Here is a 21,680-nt window from a genome sequence, read left to right as displayed (position 1 = left end):
GCCTGCGCGTCCGGAGCCTGTGCTCCGCAACGGGAGAGGCCACAACAGTGAGAGGCCCGCGTACCGAAGAAAAAAAAAAACAAAAAAAAAACATAGCAGCCAAAAAGTTCTCTCTAAGAAGGTGGCATTTGAATAGAGACCTGGATGGCGTGTGATTGTTTGGCGGGAAGAAAATTCAGGGAGAGGGAACAGCGAGTATAAAGAATAAAGAAAAGTCTCTTCCTGGCCTGAGCGAAGTTCAACAATGAAACCAATGCCTGACCCTGAGCTAATAATTTATTCTCTGTGTCTCAGTTTTGTTTTTTGTAAAATAAAGGTAATACCATTAGCCGTATCACTGTGAGAATTGAATGTATCATTTTACATAAGACGCATAGTATATGTTCAATAAGTGCTAGCTCTTACTAGTATTGCTTACTCAGTTTCATCTATCCCACTTCAAAAGGAAACATCAGTGAAAGCTTTGGATTCAGCAAATTGCCTATCTAAAAGAAAATTAAAACTGTTACACTGGCCTGGAAGGCTCTCCCAGCAGAGTCTTGGCTTTCTCCTCAGACTTCAGTTGCATTAGCAATGGCCTCATTTTGTTGTTCTCACTTTGGTGTGCGTTGTATGCCACATACCAACCATTGAAAAGTGGACAGGAAGAGGAGGAGATTATTTAAATAAACCCAAAACCAATCTAGTCACAAAGGAAAAATGAAGCACGGGATGCTTTATAACAAGAGGAGCTGATTTAGTTTGGGTCAGCCAAGTCTAAGATGAGTAAGAATTTTCTAGGTGAAGAATGAGAAAAAGAAACCTTGGCAAAGGACATATCCTACGTGAAGTTTCTAAGGCAATGGGTAGACGTGTGTCCCTTCGTCAGGCAACGTTTAGCCGTGTCTGGAGACATTTTTGACGGCCACAAGGGGGAAATGCTACCGGCATATAATAGGTAGAGGCCAGGGATGCTGCTAAACATTCTGCAACACACAGGACAATCCCCACAACGAAGAATGATCTGGCCCTTACCCTGCTGTAAGGCAAGAAAGTGCTCTCATGCAGGAATAAAAGAAGACCCCTATGACTAGCTCTTACTATCCCAGCGTGGTTAAGACAAGCAGTCATGCAGGACTGTATAGGCTTAACTAGATTGTATCCTAAATTCAAATGAAGTCACTGAAGGAGTTTAGTCAGTATTTGGGGGGTAGGGGTGGGATGAAGTTGCGGAGGAGCAGGTGGATTTGGCAAAACTCGACTTATATTTGGAACAGATTATTGTAATGGGAGCTGCAGCTGAGGCACGTTCAGTCCAAAGAGAGGTGCTAATACAGAACCAACTTGTGAATTATTAAAATAGTCTACCACACTGAAGTATAAAAGAGCCAATGGGTGGGCTTCCCTGGTGGCGCAGTGGTTGAGAGTCCGCCTGCCGATGCAGGGGACGCGGGTTCGTGCCCCGGTCTGGGAAGATCCCACATGCCGCGGAGCGGCTGGGCCCGTGAGCCATGGCCGCTGAGCCTGCGCGTCCGGAGCCTGTGCTCCGCAACGGGAGAGGCCACAGCAGTGAGAGGCCCGCATACCGCAAAAAGAAAAAAAGAGCCAATGGGTATAAACTGGAAGATTATTGAAGTGGATTCCTCTGGAGGAAGATATGCTGTCAGGATCTCTTTACCCTCCTCGTGAAGTCAGCCCCTGCAAAACCCACCTAACCTAGCGTCGGGAGAGGAGGTTTCAGGAGCTTCCTTGGAGAATGTCTCTGTGTCTCTGCCTCCTTGTAGGCCGTGGTGTGTGTGATTCGTATCTGAGAGAGGTAAAGGGCAGGAGACTGACTGAAGGGGCTATTGATAGCAGAGCAGAGGACTGCAGTGTGGGAAGCGTTGTGGTCTCCGAGTCCGCCAGGGCAAAACATGCAGCCTGAGGGTTAGATACGTGCGCTGTGTGAGGACGGGAGGAGGGGTCGCAGAGGGGAGAACAGAAGGTGCCTTGGGATTGTTTTAGATCCTTCAGAAACGACAAAGTGGCTGCAGCGCAAGGAAATGGAAGTTAGATGGACAGCCATCCAGAGGATGTGGAGGAGGGCAAGATGAGCTGGAGTGGAAGTGCACTTGACCATGTCAGGGGACTATGGTCGAAATATCTCCAGGGTTGCGGGGAAGGGGTGGAAGGCAGTGCTGGGAGAAATCTCTGAAGAATGAAAGCAAGGGCTGAAGGGAGAAGCACATTTTTTTTTTTTTTTTTGCGGTACGCGGGCCTCTCACTGTTGTGGACTTTCCCGTTGCAGAGCACAGGCTCCGGACGCGCAGGTTCAGCGGCCATGGCTCACGGGCCCAGCCGCTCCGCAGCATGTGGGATCTGCCCGGACCGGGGCACGAACCCGTGTCCCCTGCATCGGCAGGTGGACTCTCAACCACTGCGCCACCAGGGAAGCCCGCGAATTTTTAAACTACAACAAAACTAGAAAGCACTAGTGGAAGTTTTCCCACTGTGGTACAAATCAACTAATAACTCTCTTACCCTCCTTACCTCTTCCCCTGCTCCATGCTCTAAATCAGAAAGGCCAGAGAACGGGGTAGTAAGATAGGGCAGAAAGAGAATAAGTCCTAGGTCAGAAAGGAGTGAAGCATTTGCCTCCCCTTTCCTTACCATAGGCATTCTGCTTACACCAGCCACTAGCTATGGCTGGGAAGAAATTTCCACTTTAAGGTAGGAGTCTTGGTGAAACCAGCATTTTAATTAATGAAGTAAAACTTTTTTTTGAGTAAAGAACTAATTACAGAATAAATTTAAAGACAAATTTCAGAAATTAATTTTTGTGATAACATCACTTTAATCATTTTAATTCAATATAACAGTTACTGTTTCACAAATTGAAACGAACAAAAACACGGCTACCTTTTGGAGAATAGTTTGGGAGTAGAACAACATGTTTGAAAATATATGTTAGAGCATGTTTTGCACATGTTAGGAAGTATTATGCTAAGATAATAACCCCAAACTAAGGGTGACTGAAAACCACAACAGATTCCTCTCCATCACGTTCCAAGCTCTTTGCAGGGACAGTGGAGCTTTGTTTACTCTATTCAGTCAAGGATCCAAGTTGATAGCACAGCCATGTACTTGTACTTTGTCATTCAATGTGCAAAAAAGGGAAGAGAATTCCAGAGGAGCTTACTTTGGCAATTAAATGTTCCAGTCCTGAAATGACCTACGCCGTGTTCCTTAACATCTCATTAGTCAGAAGTCACCACATGGCCCCATCCCACCATAAAGGGGGCAAGAAGTATAATTACACCTTGTTCCCAAAAGAGAGAATATTTATCAAATTGTGTGATGAAATAAGGCAATGGATGATAATGACTTAAAGTAATAGAAATAAAACTTAAATGGCCAGATTTGAAGGATATACTTGAATAAATTCTTCTAGAGCCATAATTTTTAAAACATTTACCATTTATATTTTGTCTAAGGTAGTATATGAACACCTAAAACAATGTGAATATGTAAAGTAATGGATTCATAACTTATATTCGTTACCTTCTAATTGCTCTAAGAAATGCCTTAGGAAATTACCATTATCTTGAATTCTTCCTATATATACATTGCTCTAATGGTAAAGATATCACAAAACAAGCAGAAGCGAAGTAACAAGGATGCAGATATTTCTGACTGCAATGTTTTGGCACATTTCTGAACTCTGCTGCTTGTTGCCACAAGTTATGATGTACTTGCATTATAGGCTGTTTCACCAGCTATATGTTCCTTCACATTTTGCTTTAAAGAATTTCTAATATTTTTAACACAATCAGGGATATGATTATAAAAGTATATTTCTTTCTAGAGGAAATCTTTGAAGAAAACTTTAAGTTCAGAACTAATATTTAGCTTTTACTATCATCTCTCTTTAGTAAAAATTGATTATTTTTAAAATGTTCCTAATTACAACATTAGATGTTCATATTATTTGTGGAATTGAGACTAGACTAGGATTTGGCTTCAGGTAGAATAATTTGTAAAATGAAACAAAGATTATTAGTTCTTTGCTATGTATTAAAATCAATGAGAGAAAAAGACAAGATCAAAGTGGAAATAATACGATATGTTTACAAATGCTCCTCTCTAACAGCACATTAGGTTCTAATAAGTCAAATGCCAGTGTGTTTGGGATACAGCAATGTAAATTTGAGGGAGACACAATTACAGACTGAGGGTTAAAACCCACTCATAAAATGTAATCAACTCTAATTTTGTGACTTCTTGTTAGAATAGTAAAACACTATATAACTACATATCTAATATCATGTCCTCACATCTACGAAATAGTAAAATGTGCCTGTCTTCTCAATTTTAAATGAAAACAACCATCAATTTATTTCATGTAGATAATGGGAAAACACAGTTTGAAAACTGCATTTGTGATCAAACATGATAAATGCTGGTACCAAGTAACTTTGAATAAGAAATTAAAAATAATTTACAAGGAATTCCCCGGCGGTCCAGTGGTTAGGACTTGGTGCTTTCACTGCCTTGGCCTGGGTTCAGTCCCTGGTCAGGGAACTAAGATCCCACAAGCTGTGTGGCACAGCCAAAAAAAAAAAAAGAAAGAAATTTACATGAAAGGTCTGTCATTTATAATACATACCACCTCAGATTTTTGTCAGTTCTCAAGGTTGCAAATATGACCATAGTTATAACTTGTAACTTGAATTTACATGGTTCTGGGCACTGTGAGTAGAATTCAGGAAGACTGTAAAACTTCTGAAATTTTAGGCATAATCCTTTACATATGTGTCATGTGTGTATTTCAGAAAAGAAGTTTCATGACTCATCAAATTCTTAAGGTATCCATGACCCACAGATAATTAAGAACCATTGTTCTTTGTATCTACCCCAGTAATTCATAAAGCTAGTTACAGACTAGTTGGCTGTTGTTTTCTAATTTATTTTTACAAAAGTGAGAGAAAAGACTTTTTAGCACTTCACTAGAATTCCTGCATATGTGGTAACAAGTGGAGAATGATGAAGCCATGTTACGCTGGGGATGGTAGGGAATTCAGGTTGACTCAAGTGTTACTAGAAATCCCACACCTCATTTTTACCTGTGATTCCAGGTCCTTGCTTTCGTTATTATTTGCAAAGGGTTAAGAATATAATCATTAATAATCACGGGGATAGATATGATCCATGTTTTACACTAGCATGTAGAAAAAGGTCAATGTTTTGTCAAGTGCTCGAGACTTGAATCCTTTCTTTGTGACAGAATTTGATTGATTCTGGAGATGGTGGCCTGTCCTTGCCCTTCTGTTTCTGTCTTGATCCATATTGTGGGTATTACCCCAATAGTGGTTGAGTGAGGCCTGAAGTGGAGGATTATGATGATAGAAACAGAAAGTCTCAGAAGACATTGTCATATTGGTTGATTCTCAAAAGACTTGAGTCTAATCCTATGTCTGGCACAAATTCTACCCGGTTTAGATCTGGCTTCCTCATTCACTGGGGAAAAAAAAATCTGTTAGTACTTTTCTGCTCTAAAAGTGGGATTCCACAATTAATCCGTTTATTTCCATCACTGATTTTCTAAGTATTGAGTACTTCTAAGTCACTTTGGAGAAGATTAAAATGAAATTAGCATGGGGAACTCCAGCCCTTAACATGGTGACTCTCTAGGAGGAAACCATAAATGAACATAATAGTTTAGAGTGGTCAGGTTTCAAAAGAAAGGTATATATATATTTGATGCTTATAGCCAGTGTCATAAAGTGGTATTAGGTCTACCAAATGTATTCATTTATGTGACACATTTGCAGATGGTGACCTTCTATATGATAATCTTGGTACATTGCCGTAGAAAATTCTGTTTTTCTGAAGTCTGTTGCTCCATGACTTTTGGTTCTTGAGATTTATGCTCCCATGTAGCCTGGGCCTGAGCTTCATTAGCACCTGATTTACCCCGAGTGCAGATGGTTATTGGAAATAAAAAGTCAGCCATTTCCTATGATTAAATCTCTCATGGGCTGCATCTCCCTCTTAGCTATTTCCTTACTATTGCATATGATTCATTCGCAAGCAGAACAGTGATTATTATATGATTGTTAAATCTAAAGTGGAAAGGAAAGTAGATTATTAGAAAAAGTCTAGTAGCTTATTAATATATATTATGTGCTACATGAAATGATTTAACCGAAGTATTAGCAGGATGATAGATTTATAGATGATGAGACAAAATTACTCTATTGTGACGATTGAATGTAACAAAAAGAATTCAGATTTTTTTCTTTTCTTTCTTTTTTCTTTTTGCTTGCCTTGCTTTAAGGGGTTATTGCTTAAACCAATAATCTCCCCAAATGCCTCCTCATCCTTCTGAGCAGTATTATTGTGAGTCTAATAAGCAAAGGAGGGGAACTCCAGGAATATTAATTTGCTATGTCTGTATTTTTTGAGCTGAGAGGAAAGCAAGACTTTGTTCCCAACAGAAATATTTCAGTAGTTTTATCTGATTGGAAATAATTGGCTGTTACTTTTTCACTTGACACTTTCCTTTTATGTGAACAATAAGAGTTTGAGAATTTTTATCTCCCCTTCAGAATTTTGCATACTCTTTATATTATACTAAGTTAATGAAATTGATGACCACATAGTACAGAGTCAACTTGTACAACAGAGACTTGTTGATTTGCCCGGTTATTACCGTACTTAATTGACCTATCATATTCCTTTTCTTCTACGTAAAAGTCTAAATTGTTCAATTGAAAGATGAATACAACCACAATTACCAGAGCTCTTTTCTGTCTAATTCATTTCCATCATTACATTTATTTAGGTTACTTAGTTTCAGCTCTGAGGCTTTAGATATGCAAGGAGTTTTAACAATGAAATACAAGCATTGCTCTGCTGATCTTTTAGGAACATATTGTGTTGCCACTTCCTGAATGCTCATGCAGCAAATAGTTGCATCAAAAAGAAACAATAGTTGCATCAAAAAGAAACAATACACATAGATAAAGACATACCAATTCAGTATAAGCACTGCTGCTGCCAGTATTCATCATAAGACAAGCATGCTCTGCAATGAAGTGTCTAGCCCTAATCTAGCAGCACTTACTCACACTGAGCTACCATTCTCTCTCTTCTAGGTTCTTTGGCCTCCTTAACGTGGCTTTCAGTATGTTTTCTGCCACAGGGCCTTTGTGCTGACAGTCACCTGTGCCAGAAATGTGCTTCCCTCCCAGGAATTATAACCTCTCATGAAATATTTCCACTTTTCCTCCTTCCCATGGTACCATAGCAATTTCACAATATTTGTGTGCTTGAGGAATTACTGTCTTTCCCACTACACTGTAGGGCAGAGTCTATAAGGCAGAATTTATGGAAGCTTTTGCTGACTTCGGTGTATGTTGTGGTTAGCGTGTTCCAAGATATATGATAAGTTTGTGTGTCTTTCATCCATTTTTACACAGCACACCACCCCAAAACTTTGCACCTGAAAATGACAGCAGTTTATTATTTTTCTTACTTCTTTGGGTGAACTAGGCAGCTCTTCATATGCAATAAGTTAGTGAATGAGCTGGGCCTGGGCTCAACTAGGTTATTAGATCTTCCTCTTCACATCATTTTCCACTCTGGATGTCTTCACAACAAGGAGTTCTCAGGACAGTGCTCCAAGAGAGGGAAAGTGGCATTTACAAGGCCATTGAGGCCTAGGCTGTGGAACTTGTACAACATCACTTCTGTTACATTCTGTTGGTCAAAATCACTAAAGCTAGTCCAGATGCAGGGGGGTGAAGAAAGAGATCTACCTCTGGAAGGGAGATGTGGCATAGTCCCGTTTCATAATGGCTTGCATACAGGATTGGGAAGAATTTGTGTCCATTTAAACAATCTACTGCTGTATTCAATAATACTTTAATGAGTTATAAAGGCAATTATAATTTAGTTTTGAAAACTAGTCCAGGAATTGGCTGGTATAAATGTTTTATAATTTTTTGTATTTGTTTTGGATTTTCATTTTATATACGCTCTGCTCTAAGAATGAGAAGAACTGCAGAGAGTGGTTCATCAATTCTAAGTGATAATAGGCAATCTAATCTCACCTTTAAACAAATAAAAGCTATTAGCAATATAAGAGCAGGAACTTCATCACTAATGAATTACCAGCAACTAGAACGGTGCCTGTCACATAAGAGGTATTCAGTAAATATTTGTTGAATGAATGAGCAAAAATAATAGAAATCCCTTTCTCTGGTCTCCCCTTTTATGTTCCTAAGCAAGTCGCTTTTTGTTTTCATCTGTCTCAAATGATTAGGTTCTAAATTTGTGGGGAGATAGCTGAATGAAAAGTAGTGTTCTTGGGCTTCCCTGGTGGCGCAGTGGTTGAGAGTCCGCCTGCCGATGCAGGGGACACGGGTTCGTGCCCCGGTCCGGGAAGATCCCACGTGCCGCGGAGCGGCTGGGCCCGTGAGCCATGGCCGCTGAGCCTGCGCGTCCGGAGCCTGTGCTCCGCAACGGGAGAGGCCACGGCAGTGAGAGGTCCGCGTACCGCAAAAAAAAAAAGAAAAGTAGTGTTCTTGTTCACATACGTATTTCCATGAATCCATAATAATGAACTCTGGCAAGATTTAGCAACACTGAAACATACTATGTAGGTATGAGTAACCTTATGATTATTTTACATTTGATGACTTACTAAAAAGAGCCTCCAAGAGATTTTGTTTTCGTACCGATAGATAAAAATAACAAGGAGTTATCCTCTGCAATCTCTATAATCTGTTCATAATAGGAAACATCTCTGAGTCACCTAAATGAGCGACTATAAATATCCAATATTTTGAATGAAATGACTTCAATACTGTATCTAGGTTCAGATTATATACACTTTTTTGAACAAGGGTATCATTTTGTTCTTCTTAAGTGAAAGATACAGATGACTTTTTATTTAAATTCTGGAAAGCGATACAACGTGTTGCTAAGTATATTAGTATGACAAAAAATGTTGGTTTATTGATTTGTTGATGGTAATGCAAATTGAAAAAGGTTTTATCTTGTAAGATATCTTCAACTATAATTCATCTCCATTTATTATCTGCTTATTTGGGCATAATTTCAAACAGGAGAAAATAGTATATGGGCTAGGCTTATTTTTAAAATAAAAAATAGATAATACTAGAGAGAAAAGGAAAGGAAATGTTTCTTAGAATTACCCAACATGTACTTGAGTGTACCAGCACAATGATTAATCTCCAAATAATAATGCCTACATCTGTCAATTAGTTTATATACAAGTCAGCCTGAATATTTTATATAAATTATAGCATCTTGACTGGAAACAAAAACAGATCATGATATTTCCAGGAGTCATCTGGGTCCCTCAGGACATAAATCAGTGACAAAAAATGCAATCTAAATAATAATGGGTTTACTGATTCATATGTTAGACTATATAATTCTTCAGTTTGATTAAAAGTATCAATATTTTCAATATAACTCAAGTAGTCTGATTCTTATTCTTATCGTTTTTCTACAAGATAATTAATGTGTGTGTAAAACCAGTCCTCTGTAGCATTGGGAAAAGGAGGATTGCCCCATTTTGTAATTCTAGTGTGAGAGAAGTTTTAAGGTGAACAACATTTTCAAAATGCAAAGTTGTGGTTCTTGTTACAAAATTGGAAAAGGACTGCTGATGTGTGAAGAAAATCAGAAGGTAAAATACTTAACTAGTTTTCAGAGAATAGAAACAAGTTTTATTAGAAGTTTTTTTTTAAGTTGTGACGCTGTGTTAGTCGTCACAGAATATAGGTAAGGAAAATGATGTGTGAAGGAGCTAGAGAGGTGTAATTTTTTTCTTTATTTTTGTAAGTTTTACAAAACATAGCATCTAAAAATTGGTTAGGAGAAACATTTAAAATGTAGCAAGGTATAATATGTTCTAATGATTCATAATTATTGATTTTAAATTATTCTATGACACTGAGGGTAGTAATAGAAAAGAATTAATTGGCCTTTCAGTGATGAAAAGTAGATGTGTTTTTCAAAACTATTTGTATCATCTCCTTTTTCACATGTTGAATTCCTTGTGTTTGAAACCGCTTTGTGTAGTGATTTCAGATGTCATTAATATTTTAACATGCAAAGCAAATGCCGTCAGACAGAGTTATTTGTTTAATAATGTTGACTCCTTCTCGTAGTCAAATGCAGAAAGTTACCAGTTAATTCATATTCTAGTTGTAAAGAGTTGTCCATGGGTCAGGTCAGAAAACTGGAGCTGTTTTTACTATAAGTGTACCTGAACTATTACATTTAATTAACTTCCCTGAAACTAAGTAGGTGCTCCTTAAATATCTGTCAAACTATATATTAACACTGAAGAACCTTTGTATTCTTATATCTGGTGCTTAAATAATTGATTGGTTTAGTACATTCAGTAAAAGCAAATAAAAAAGACAGAGAAAGAGGGAGACAGAGACAGAGAGAGAGAGAGAGACAAATATAACCAAGGAAGTCAATTGGTAAATGGTAGAAAGAGAGGGGATGTCGCAAGCAATTCTTTCACAGTCTAGGTCAGCATATTCACTTTATTATCCAGCTAGTTGTCCCAGCTGCCTGTGAAGGCCTTCCAGCAGTCATCCTAGGGAGCAGTATGTTAAGTGTGTGACCATAGTCCAGTCCCGTCCTCATTTTTAGTAAATGGAAAAACATCATTTTATCATGGCACCCAGAAGTGATCAGGCTTTTAATCACTTGCTCAAGTTACCAAGGGAAAGTGGTGGTGATTCCTTTCCAGAGAGTAGAATACACACAATTCCATAGTTCAGGACATCATATCAAAATCCATGGAAAGCAAAATTAACTCCACATTGCTTGGTAACTGGAATTAGAGCAAAGGAAGGAGGATGGGTTAAGGAACTATGTTACCTAGACTCTTTGAAAAATCTGGCCAATTTCCTTCCTTAAAGAAATTTTGCTGTTCCCTTTTATTGTGTTCACTCTTAACAGCATCCTATAAACGTCCTTTTTTAGAACTGATCACAATTGATATTAAATCATTCCGTATGTTTTTTCCTGACTAAAAATTAACTGTAACGTGAGCAGAGACTTCTTCTGTCCTATGTACAAATGTAATTCCATTGCCTATCACTGTACCATGTCTAGAGTAGGTGCTCAGAACGTTGGATAAATGATTTTTTTTACCACTAGAGAGAACAGTCTAGTTTCCCCTGACGTTCAGAGTTAGGCATGGAGACTTGCTAATTCCTGCATTTGTGGTGCCTTCCTCTTTTTGTTTTTATACATACTGAAGAGAGTTTTTGTGTTGTGGACATTTTCTATTTATGAATACAATAATCCCTTTAAAAGAAGTAGAGCTTTATTTTATATTGATGCATACAAACCTTCATTACATTTTCACTATCAATTTTGGCTAGGCTCTACATGTGTCTATTTATATTAGTGAGAAATACTCTACCTTAAATATTTCTGTATATAATCTCAGACATCGTGGTATATTTTATTAATTCAAATATCACCCACTGACTCTATTTCTAAGTTTTTGGATATGGAAGAGGGGAAGGTGAGAAGTATGAACTTACCGACTGCTTACTAGTCTGTGACTCTGATAAAAGCATCAGTTGCAAATTTGGGACACTTCAAAAAGGGATGTTTTGTGAGTTTTTTCCCAAGATTATATCAAGTATATAAACATGGAAATAATTCTTTAAAAATTCAGGGGATAGCAAGTCAGATGAGGAAAGCATATTCAGTGATATTTGCATATCTAGTCACAAGATAAGCACAGGGAATTATGCTGAACAGAAATTCTCTACCTTAACTCCTTTATTTCAGTTACCACCAAATTTCACACCTAGAAAAATAGGATTGTATAATAAATATATCACCTCATTTGGATTTTCCAAATATCTCATTGATAATAATATATGTGAAAATTCTCTTAGAACTATAATAGACAGTGCTGTCAGTGTGCTTTTGGCTACAAGTAACAGAATACACAACATAAATAATAAGAGTCTATTTATAAATCTCACATGAGTGGAGATCCAGAAATGGACTGTTTCAGAATTGACTGATTAGGACGTTCAACTCTCTTCAGGAATCTGGATCAGCATCTCTGGGTATCCCTTGCCTTTCCTTTCATGGTGGTAAGATGGCTGCTCCATTTCCAATTAGAATCTCCTTCCTTGACAGCATGCAAAAACAGGGGAAAGAATGGGCCTAGCTTTCCCATTGTACATGTCTCTGTTTCAGAATGGGAGATCTCTCAGGTCCTGTTCGTCAGCGCTAGATTACATTGTCATCCTTAGTTGACTTAAATAATCAGGAGAGGGGGATTAAAAATACTTCTAGGGCTTCCCTGGTGGCGCCGTGGTTGAGAGTCCGCCTGCCGATGCAGGGGACATGGGTTCGTGCCCCGGTCCGGGAGGATCCCACATGCCGCGGAGCGGCTGGGCCCGTGGGCCATGGCCGCTGGGCCTACGCGTCTGGAGCCTGTGCTCCGCAACGGGAGAGGCCGCAGCAGTGAGAAACACAGGTACCGCAAAAAAAAAAAAAAACTTCTAAAGTAGAAATATGAACAAAAGAACAATTTAATGATGATCACCCATCTCACCTATAACATTTCCCTTATGGCTTAGAAAAAAGTTTCATGTGATGCTGCATTCATTATTATATTTAATGAGAGACAGTATGGAAAAAAAGCTAGAATTCCTGAGTTACATTTTGCACTTCCCATATGATGTTGGGTGAGTGACTTCTAAACCTCATTGGGTTTACCTGTGACAGTGCCATGCTCAGTAACAGCAGAAAACATGGCTCTCACAAATTTCATTTCATCTCCCTAACAGTTTTCTTAAAGAACTTTTTATGATTATGAAATACTTATTTTAATAATAGAGATCTAATTATTATTGAAAGATATTCAGGTCTAAACATCTTGGACACCATTTAAACATTTTATAGGTTTAGTTTTACATTTCATATAATTATTAATTTATCATTGTTCTTTGGGGACTTACTATGTATGTATACTTCTTTAGACTCTGCAATATGGCATTACTACTGCTTTTGTACTTTTCCATTAGAATATCCATCTCTTTACATACCAAGGTGGAATATTTTATGATTCTGTCTGAAGTTTCTGTAGCCTGTTTCATTGTCTCTTGAGTGCTTAACAAGCATACCTTAAGAATGAACATTAGATACAAGCATTTTTATATGTCATTTAAAAAAATATATCTTTACCTGTGGTGTGCAAACATGAAAAATGTTTGCTGTCTTCGGTGTGAATATAAAATGTCCCCACTGTAGTAATTACAGCCATGTTCCTTCCTTATGAAATAATGTTATCAACATTATTCTTTTGCTATAAGAGTGTATAAATTGCTATTTTTAAAAAACATAGGTTTGAGGGTTTCAATAAAATGTAGTTCTTTTTATAAAATATAATCATATTAAGAGCAATACCTCACTACATTTAGGAATAAATGAGTAACCCTATAACCAATGTCTGGTGTAACGTCTCTTGGCAATGAAAAACAAAACTGAATTGAGTTCTATGACATAAATGTACCATTTTAAACACTTACCCTATTGCTGTAAGTCAACAGTGACACGTCTCTCATCACCACTATTGTTAGCCAAATTCAAAATTCCTGCTATGTTTCTAGAGTATTCCATCAAATTGTAAGACTAAATTTTGTATTAAAATAAAGTTATCGAATTGTTAGAAACATTGTTCTCCATGAGAAAATAATTTTAAAACCAGTTTTGAAATGACTGTTGAAATGCTTTCATAACAGGACAAAAATGAAGCAAAGTAATGTAAATGATGAGATTTTTGAAACATCTTTAATGAGTAAAAAATATTCATTTAAAATCCATTTTAACTAAGCTACTTAGGACATTATGTTTTTGCTTTCATTTTAAAAGCAAAGGTCGGGGCTTCCCTGGTGGCTCAGTGGTTAGGAATCCGCCTGCCAATGCAAGGGACACGGGTTCAATCCCTGGTCTGGGAAGATCCCACATGCCGTGGAGCAACTAAGCCCGTGCGCTACAACTACTGAGCCTGCGCTCTAGAGCCTGTGAGCCACAACTACTGAAGCCCGCACACGTAGAGCCAGTGCTCTGCAACAAGAGACGCCCCCGCAATGAGAAGCCCACTCATCGCAGCTAGAGAAAGCCCGCTTGCAGCAATGAAGATCCAACGCAGCCAAAAATAAATTTAAAAAATAAATAGAATTTAAAAATAAAATAAAAGCAAAGATCGGGGCTTCCCTGGTGGCTCAGTGGTTAAGGATCCGCCTGCCAATGCAGGGGACATGGGTTTGAGCCCTGACCCGGGAAGATCCCACATGCCGCGGAACAGCTAAGCCCGTGTGCCACAACTACTGAGACTGTGCTCTAGAGCCTGTGAGCCACAACTACTGAAGCCCACACGCCTAGAGCCCCGTGCTCCGCAACAAGAGAATCCACAGCAACAAGAAGCCTGCGTACCGCGATGAGGAGTAGCGTCCTCTCGCTGCAACTAGAGAAAGCCCACTCACAGCAATGAAGACCCAACGCAGCCAAAAGTAAATAAATAAATAAACTTATAAAAAATAAATAATAAGCAAAGGTCAGAGGATTTTATTATCTGATGATCATGTTATTCATACAGTATGGATAGAATCAGTTAAGGATGCTTGAAAAGGGATTCAGGTGTCTATTAGAAGAGTTCAGTTTTATACATATATAAATGGTCTTCCAAAGCTGCTATATCATCACTAAATACATGAAAATAATAAAAGCACACCTGTGAGAAAAAGTTGACATTTAATTTAAGAGTAATTTCATTGCATTAAAACTTTCTGTGTGTTTATGACTTTAGAGTTTTCTACAGTAAGGTAAATGAGGCAATTTCACCCTTTTTATGTTGCATCTTTGTTAGGAGTGAGCGTCATATCTAATTAGGTTCTTTGGTATTATTTTTGGTAAATGCACTGGCAATTCATGTTTTGTTTTGTTTTATGTTTGCTGCATTAACATTATTTAGCAGACAAAGTTTAAAAAAAAAACAACGAAAAACCTTTGTAAACCAGGAAGAAAAGTTCCAAGGAAAATATATTGCTAGAAATTAAAATGCGTATTTGAACAGAACTTGTAGAACTAAATATTAACTAAATTTCATTATGACAGGAATAATTGTTTTGCCTGAGCAATATTTCTGATAGTTCACATTTTCCTGAAGATATATAAAAGAAGCAGAATTACTGGTAGTAAGAAAATGCCTGGTAAATGGGAGCTAATTGTATTTTTACCTGACCATCTGGTAGCCAAGCACTTTAAATATTAAACTGAAGCCTGTAGACTTACAATTAAATTCATTGAAATACGGTTTAGTATATTAATGGCTTAAAATTATAACAGTATGAATAACTTTTTTTGTAGGACATTTGTCATCTTACCTGTATCCACAAAACCTGTGTAAGAACACAATAAATTTGACTCTGGTGTGAACATTTCATAGTGGGTTAAATGTCCAGTTACCTTTTTCTTAAAATCCACAGCTATATGTTTTCTCTGACAAATCTGAGTTTGAATTATTTGGATCATTTTCTAATGTGAGCCATAAAAATAAATAGCATACACGCTTAAATGTGCTTTTTTGCATTTCTACAACCTAAAGACCAGTTGGGTTGGAAAAAAATAAAATTTAACAGCTTTTAATTTGTCATGTGGAATCTGATTCTATGTGCTTTTTATTACCTCCATATATTTATCTAAGTGAAACATAAAATGGTTGTAATAATGGAGAATTTAAAGCAGCTTTTGCACATGAGCAGTAATGCTAACTAATATGGTGAATAAAGACTGAATGTAAATTCTCAGAATTTCTGTTTCTTGTGATGTGTTTGCTAAAATGAGTACATTTTGGTTAGCTGATACAAGCTCCTCATCATCCTGGTTAAGCTATGAAGAAATTTGATGGACAGAATGGAAAAAAAAATAGGGAGTAACCATTTACATGCATGTAGAAGCCATATATGTGTATGTGTGTATGTATGTATATATATAATTTTCAAACTGTGATACAGTGTACATTACATCATTACGTCACAGAACCTGTCAAAATGTAGACTCATAGCCCTTTCTTTGCGGGAGTGATGCTTTGATATTCCCACATATACCTCTAGAGATAACCTAGATATGGCAGAAATCAGTATAATCTAATACCACCAGTTCCTGTTGATTCTCCCTCATTTATGTCTCTTAAATTCAGCCTCTCCTTTCCATTTTCCTTGCCTCTCCGTTTAGGCCTTGAATTTTATTTCATTTGTACTATTCCAACAGCCACGTTTCTGTCCACAGCACCAACATTTCGCCATTCCAGCCCAATTATTCATTTCTATGAGTTTTATTTATCCAACAAAGCTGGCTATGTCGCTTCACTGCTAACAGAATTCTTTTAGACATCCTATAAATCTATAATATCAACTCCAAACCCCTTAACTTGGCATACCCATTCTGAAAAAGACCCTAGTTAGCCCATACTTAGGCAATCTGTTAAGTCACACTGCACTCCTAAAAACACCAGAACTTGTCTCGCCTTCCTCCTGTTTGCCTTCTACTTATCCATTATAACGCTCTCGTCTTCTAAAGCTTTCTGGACCCCTCAAGGCAAAAGCAGGTGATTCACTGAAGTGTTTTTTCACAATATTTTGCTCATATCTAATTTAGAGAATTAACTTTTCAATTATTTTATATGCCCATAATCTTAACCATTCTGAGCTTCTTAGAGACAGAGATAATCGTGTTCATATTTGTATCTTTAGAACTAAACATAGCATATGGAAGTGAATGTTCTCACTAAACATTTGTTGAATGAATGACTGGATGAATAAATGAATCCAGGAAGGTCTGGGTAAAAGGCCAACAGAAAGATATTATTAGAAAACTTGTTGAATGTAGAAAGACAATTCCAAACAGTAATAAAACATATACTACATATTATTCTGATTGTCTGGAGACCATTTCACGCAGAACAATATTTTCCTCTCATATCATGCTGAATGATATATTTTTCATGATAATGATGAATCAATAGGAAAATATTTTTAATTTTCCATAAACGAAATTTTCCATTAACTTCAGCCATTGTATAAATTTGTAAAACTACATTTATTCTATAATGTACATTATTTGCATTAATTTAATATAAACTTACATGTAAACTCAGACCCACAGATCTTACTGTTAAATGTTTGCCCTGTTCTATCTAACTAGCTATCATCTATTTCTGTCTACTCAGATATATTAAATCAGGCCATAATCCAAGGAGATATTCTCTAGAAAAGAATAATGATTCATGGTGCTAGAGTCCTATGAAACTTATCTTGGTTTTCAGATTATTGGCCTTAATATGGTGATCAATGCAAGAAGGGCTAGTGAAAATTCTGTAAGCAAATAAAAACTTGTATGAGGCTAAATATTATTGGGTATGTCTAGATAGATAAGATTACTTTTATAGTTTGTAATTTTATATCGGAGAACTCTATACAACACAGCATAATAATAAGCACTGTATTAGGTTCCATGTCATCTTACATAACAAGTAAGAGGGTTGCATTAAGCAGTAAGGTCCTTGCCAAGTGTCTTTTTTAATTGTTGAAATGTTTTACATTCTAATGTGAAAAGTACATATCCATGTTTATAAGGAAAAAGTAATTTGTTGTGAGAGAGATATTTGAATATCATTATAAAAATTTCTTTTTGTTTTGCCTTCATGTGAGGAAGCATGTATCCCATTTTACCTGTATTTTCTTCTAATTGAGGGCGTGATAGCTTGTTAGACTATGTATAATTAAAAACTGCAGCTTTTCGTGAGAATGAATTTTTAAATCCACTACTGGCTAATAAAAAAATCCAGTCAGCCTTTGTAAAATTACATTAAATGATCATTAATTTAATTATCTGGTACAAAGAAACAAAGATATGGTCATTGATTTGTGGGAGAAAATAAATTTTGAGCATCTTACTTCCAGATTAAATACTGAAATAGTTTAAACTATATTTTCTTTGTAACTGTATGTTGATAAAATATATTATTTCTTTAGTTCTTCAATGCTGTATCATAATTTCCCTTTATTGTTCATATAACAGAGGACAGTATCTTTAAAAAATAATAGTTATCCAAAAATTACTAAATTTTATCTTTATGGATAACTACTATTTTTTCTTTTTAATATACTTTCCAATCATGATAATTTCTAATGAATGCATAGGCATCTAGAAAAATTGAGCATATTTAAGTTTGGTCTCCTTTTCCTCATGAAAAGCCTAGACTTTTCTTTTTTCTCTCTCTCTTTATGATTACAGAGTGGCTGGTCTAAAATCAAGTTGTCTAAGAACAAGCTAAGAATCATAAGCACTAAAACCATATTTCAAAATCTGAGCAACCAGTATTATAGAAAAGGCAAAGATATACTTGAATCTGTCAGATCAATACATTCCTATAATCCCCTCCGGGACAATCATATAATTTGATGCTTACAGTTAAACTCTGAAAATTATGTGACCATCTATTACATAATGGATGGTACGTGTCCTCAAACCTTTTTTATCACTTATAATACAAGACAGGGCTACCCCATTTTTAAAAATCCCTCCTGTTATTGATAATTGCCTAAGATGCTTCTTCCTTTCCTTTTTCAGAATGAAGAACAAATTTTGGTATTTTGAGTTTGGCACATCTGAAACTTTCTCAGCCACCTGCAAGAAGCTACATGAATCTGTAGAAATAGAAGTAAGAAAATGAATTATCTTTATAATACTATGAAATGGCTTGAGTTTGATTATTAATATGTTGTGCTAGCCCATGGAAGGAGTTAGGATTTTAGCGACTCATATAGCTTTACCCAAGATTCTAAAACGTCATTTCTGTCACTCATTGAGAATCTAGCACATCTGAAATACTAACATAAAGTTAAGTTTGAGTATGAGTTGTTTAATACAGCATAAAAGAATGAGAGGTGGAACACAACTTTAGAAATCAGTGGGCATAGTATGGACAGAAAAATGTAAGATAAAAGGAAGTACTTGAAGGGAAAGAAAAAAAGGTGCAAAATACATTTTTAAAAACTTATTATTTTCAGGTCTCAATATCTTATAACCTTTAAAACACAGTTCACTAAAATTGTACTTACTTTTATGAATAAAGTTTAAAACATATACTTTTCCATTCCCATTCCCATTCATTAACTAGGTCTTTTCTCAGTTCCTGAGGTTGCCATTTCCCCATTACATTTGTAGGAAGTGGAAAAGCCAAGAAAGAGAGCAAAGATAGCAAGAAAAGATACACTTTAAAAAGATTTAGAGCAAATACGTCTACCAAAAATATAGACATTGTAGGACTAAAAATTTTGGAGACAAGTTATAATAGAAAATGAGTTAGTTTTATTGAGAGATTTTTAGGGGTTAAAGAAAAAGGAAAAGTTATATTTTGTTAAGTTGTAAAGACAAATCGAAGGAACAGAATTATGAAACAGGGACACCTAATGACTAGCTGATATGAATTGAGAAATACTGGCTTTAACACTTTTCTTTTTAAAAAGAAATAAATAACTTGTCTACTGAGACCTAAATCATTAGTGGCAAATATTAGGGTAATAAGTTTGGTAGACAAAAGTAGTTATGGACCACAGAGAATCATAATAATGGTCTGGATAGGTTCTTCATTATCCCAGCTTTCTAACTTACTGTTAATGATAATAACAGCAAAAGTGGTACTTTTTAAGAATGTAATCTTTTGGGACTTTTTCCTCATCATGATTGACAAATAAATTGAAGTATTAGGGGTAGAATTGATTGTCATAGAACGGAAAAAGTTCTTCATGACTGAATCAGATCATAACCCTGAAATGGGATATAATCACAAGAGGTAAAGGATTTGGGCTCAATAGGCACTTTGATTGCTATTTGTGATGATAAATATGTGTATGTTTTATGTATATATATACTTATACAGCTATATGTACATATATATTTATAAAAATCATCTAAGACCTCCCTTTACCTTCAAAGCTCATTATTTAAGAAATCATTATATAGTAGATTTTGAGCATTTCTGCCCTCAGAAACCGATGCTTGAAGAAAATCTGCAGCAAAAGGCAAAAATGAAAAAAATTTAAGGTATGGCTTCTGGTTGAATATAGGGTGGATACCCTGAAGCTTCTTGCACCTCTCCTTACTTTCACCTACCACTGAATGTAGATTGAAAAAAAATTGTCTAAGAGAGATATTTCATGTTCATGGATAGGTAAACTCAACATTGTTGTGATGTTAGTTCTTCTCAACTTCACCTAAAGATTTAATATAATCCCCAAATTCCAGTAAATTATTCTGTGAATATCAACAAACTGATTCTAAAGTTTATCCTGAGAGTTTAAAGACTCAGAATAGTGAACACAATATTGAAGGAGAAGAACAAAGTTGGAGGACTGACACTACCTGACTTCAAGACTTACTATAAAGTAGTCAAAACAGTGTGATATTGGTGAAAGAACAGACAAATCAATGAAACAGAATATAGAGCCAAGAAATAGATTCCCATAAATACAGTCTGCTCTTCTTTGACAAAGGATGAAAGGCAATACAATGGAGCAAAGAAGGTTTTTTAAACAAGTGGTGCTGTGATGACTGGACATCCACAGGCCAAAAAAAAAAATCTATTCACATTTCTTCACCCTTAACAGAAATGAACCCAAAATGGATCACAGAGCTAAATGTAAAATGCAAAACTTTAAAACTTCTAGAAGATAACATAGGAGGAAACCTAGATGGCCTTGGATATAGTGATGCCTTTTAGATACAACACCAAAGGCACAATCCATGAAAGAAATAATTGGTAAGTTGGACTTCACTGAAATTAAAAATGTCTGCTCTTTGAAAGACAATGTCAGGAGAATGAGAAAACAGGCCACAGACTAAGAGAAAATATTTGCAAAAGACATATCTGATAAAGGACTTTGTATATTCAAAATATACAAAGAACTCCTATAATTCAACAATGAGAAAATAAACAACCGTCTTGAAAACTGGGCCAAAGACTTTAACTGATACCTCACCCGAGGAGCTATACAGATGGCAAATAAGCAGCTGAAATGACACTCCATATCATATTTCATCAGGGAAATGCAAATTAAAACAGCAGTGAAATACCACTACACACCTATTAGGGTATTGAAAACCCTAAAAGCTGGTGGGGATGCGGAGCAATAGGAAGTCTGATTCACTGCTGGTGGGAATGCAGAATGGTACCGCCACTTTGGAAGACAGTTCGGAAGTTTCTTACAAAGCTAAACATGCCCTTACTTTATGATCCAGCAGTCATACAGTATACATGCTATATACCTAAAGGAGTTGAAAGCGTTATGTTAACACAAAAACATGCACATGGATGTTAGTAACAACTTATTTAATAATTGCCAAAACTTGGAGGCAAACAAGAAGTCCTTTAGTAGATGAATGGGAAAATAAGTTGTGGTATATCCAGACAATGGAATATTATTCAGTGCTGAAAAGCTACCAAGCTGTGAAAAGACATGGAACAACCTTAAATACATTTTCCTAAGTGAAAGAAGCCAATGTGAAAAGCCTACATACTGTATGATGTGAACATATGGCATTCTGGAAAAGATAAAACTATGAAAACAGTA

General features: G+C 36.4%; 1 protein-coding gene across 8 annotated transcripts in view; it reads left to right on the top strand.

Moving 5' to 3' along the window:
• Positions 1 to 21,680, top strand: part of DGKB (diacylglycerol kinase beta) — a 703,399-nt gene that overhangs the window by 482,863 nt on the left and 198,856 nt on the right. For all 8 annotated transcript variants that reach the window (XR_007479225.1, XM_049714819.1, XM_004263483.3 and 5 more), the window contains one exon: positions 18,679 to 18,769. Coding sequence is in view for 7 of the 8 variants with exons in the window: in XM_049714819.1 (XP_049570776.1) it covers positions 18,679 to 18,769 (91 nt within the window). In the remaining variant the exon portion in view is untranslated. The remainder of the gene's footprint in view (positions 1 to 18,678; positions 18,770 to 21,680) is intronic.

Source organism: Orcinus orca, chromosome 9 (genome assembly GCF_937001465.1).
Source record: "Orcinus orca chromosome 9, mOrcOrc1.1, whole genome shotgun sequence".
Classification (NCBI taxonomy): domain Eukaryota; kingdom Metazoa; phylum Chordata; class Mammalia; order Artiodactyla; family Delphinidae; genus Orcinus; species Orcinus orca.
This window is presented reverse-complemented; position numbering and strand designations above follow the sequence as displayed.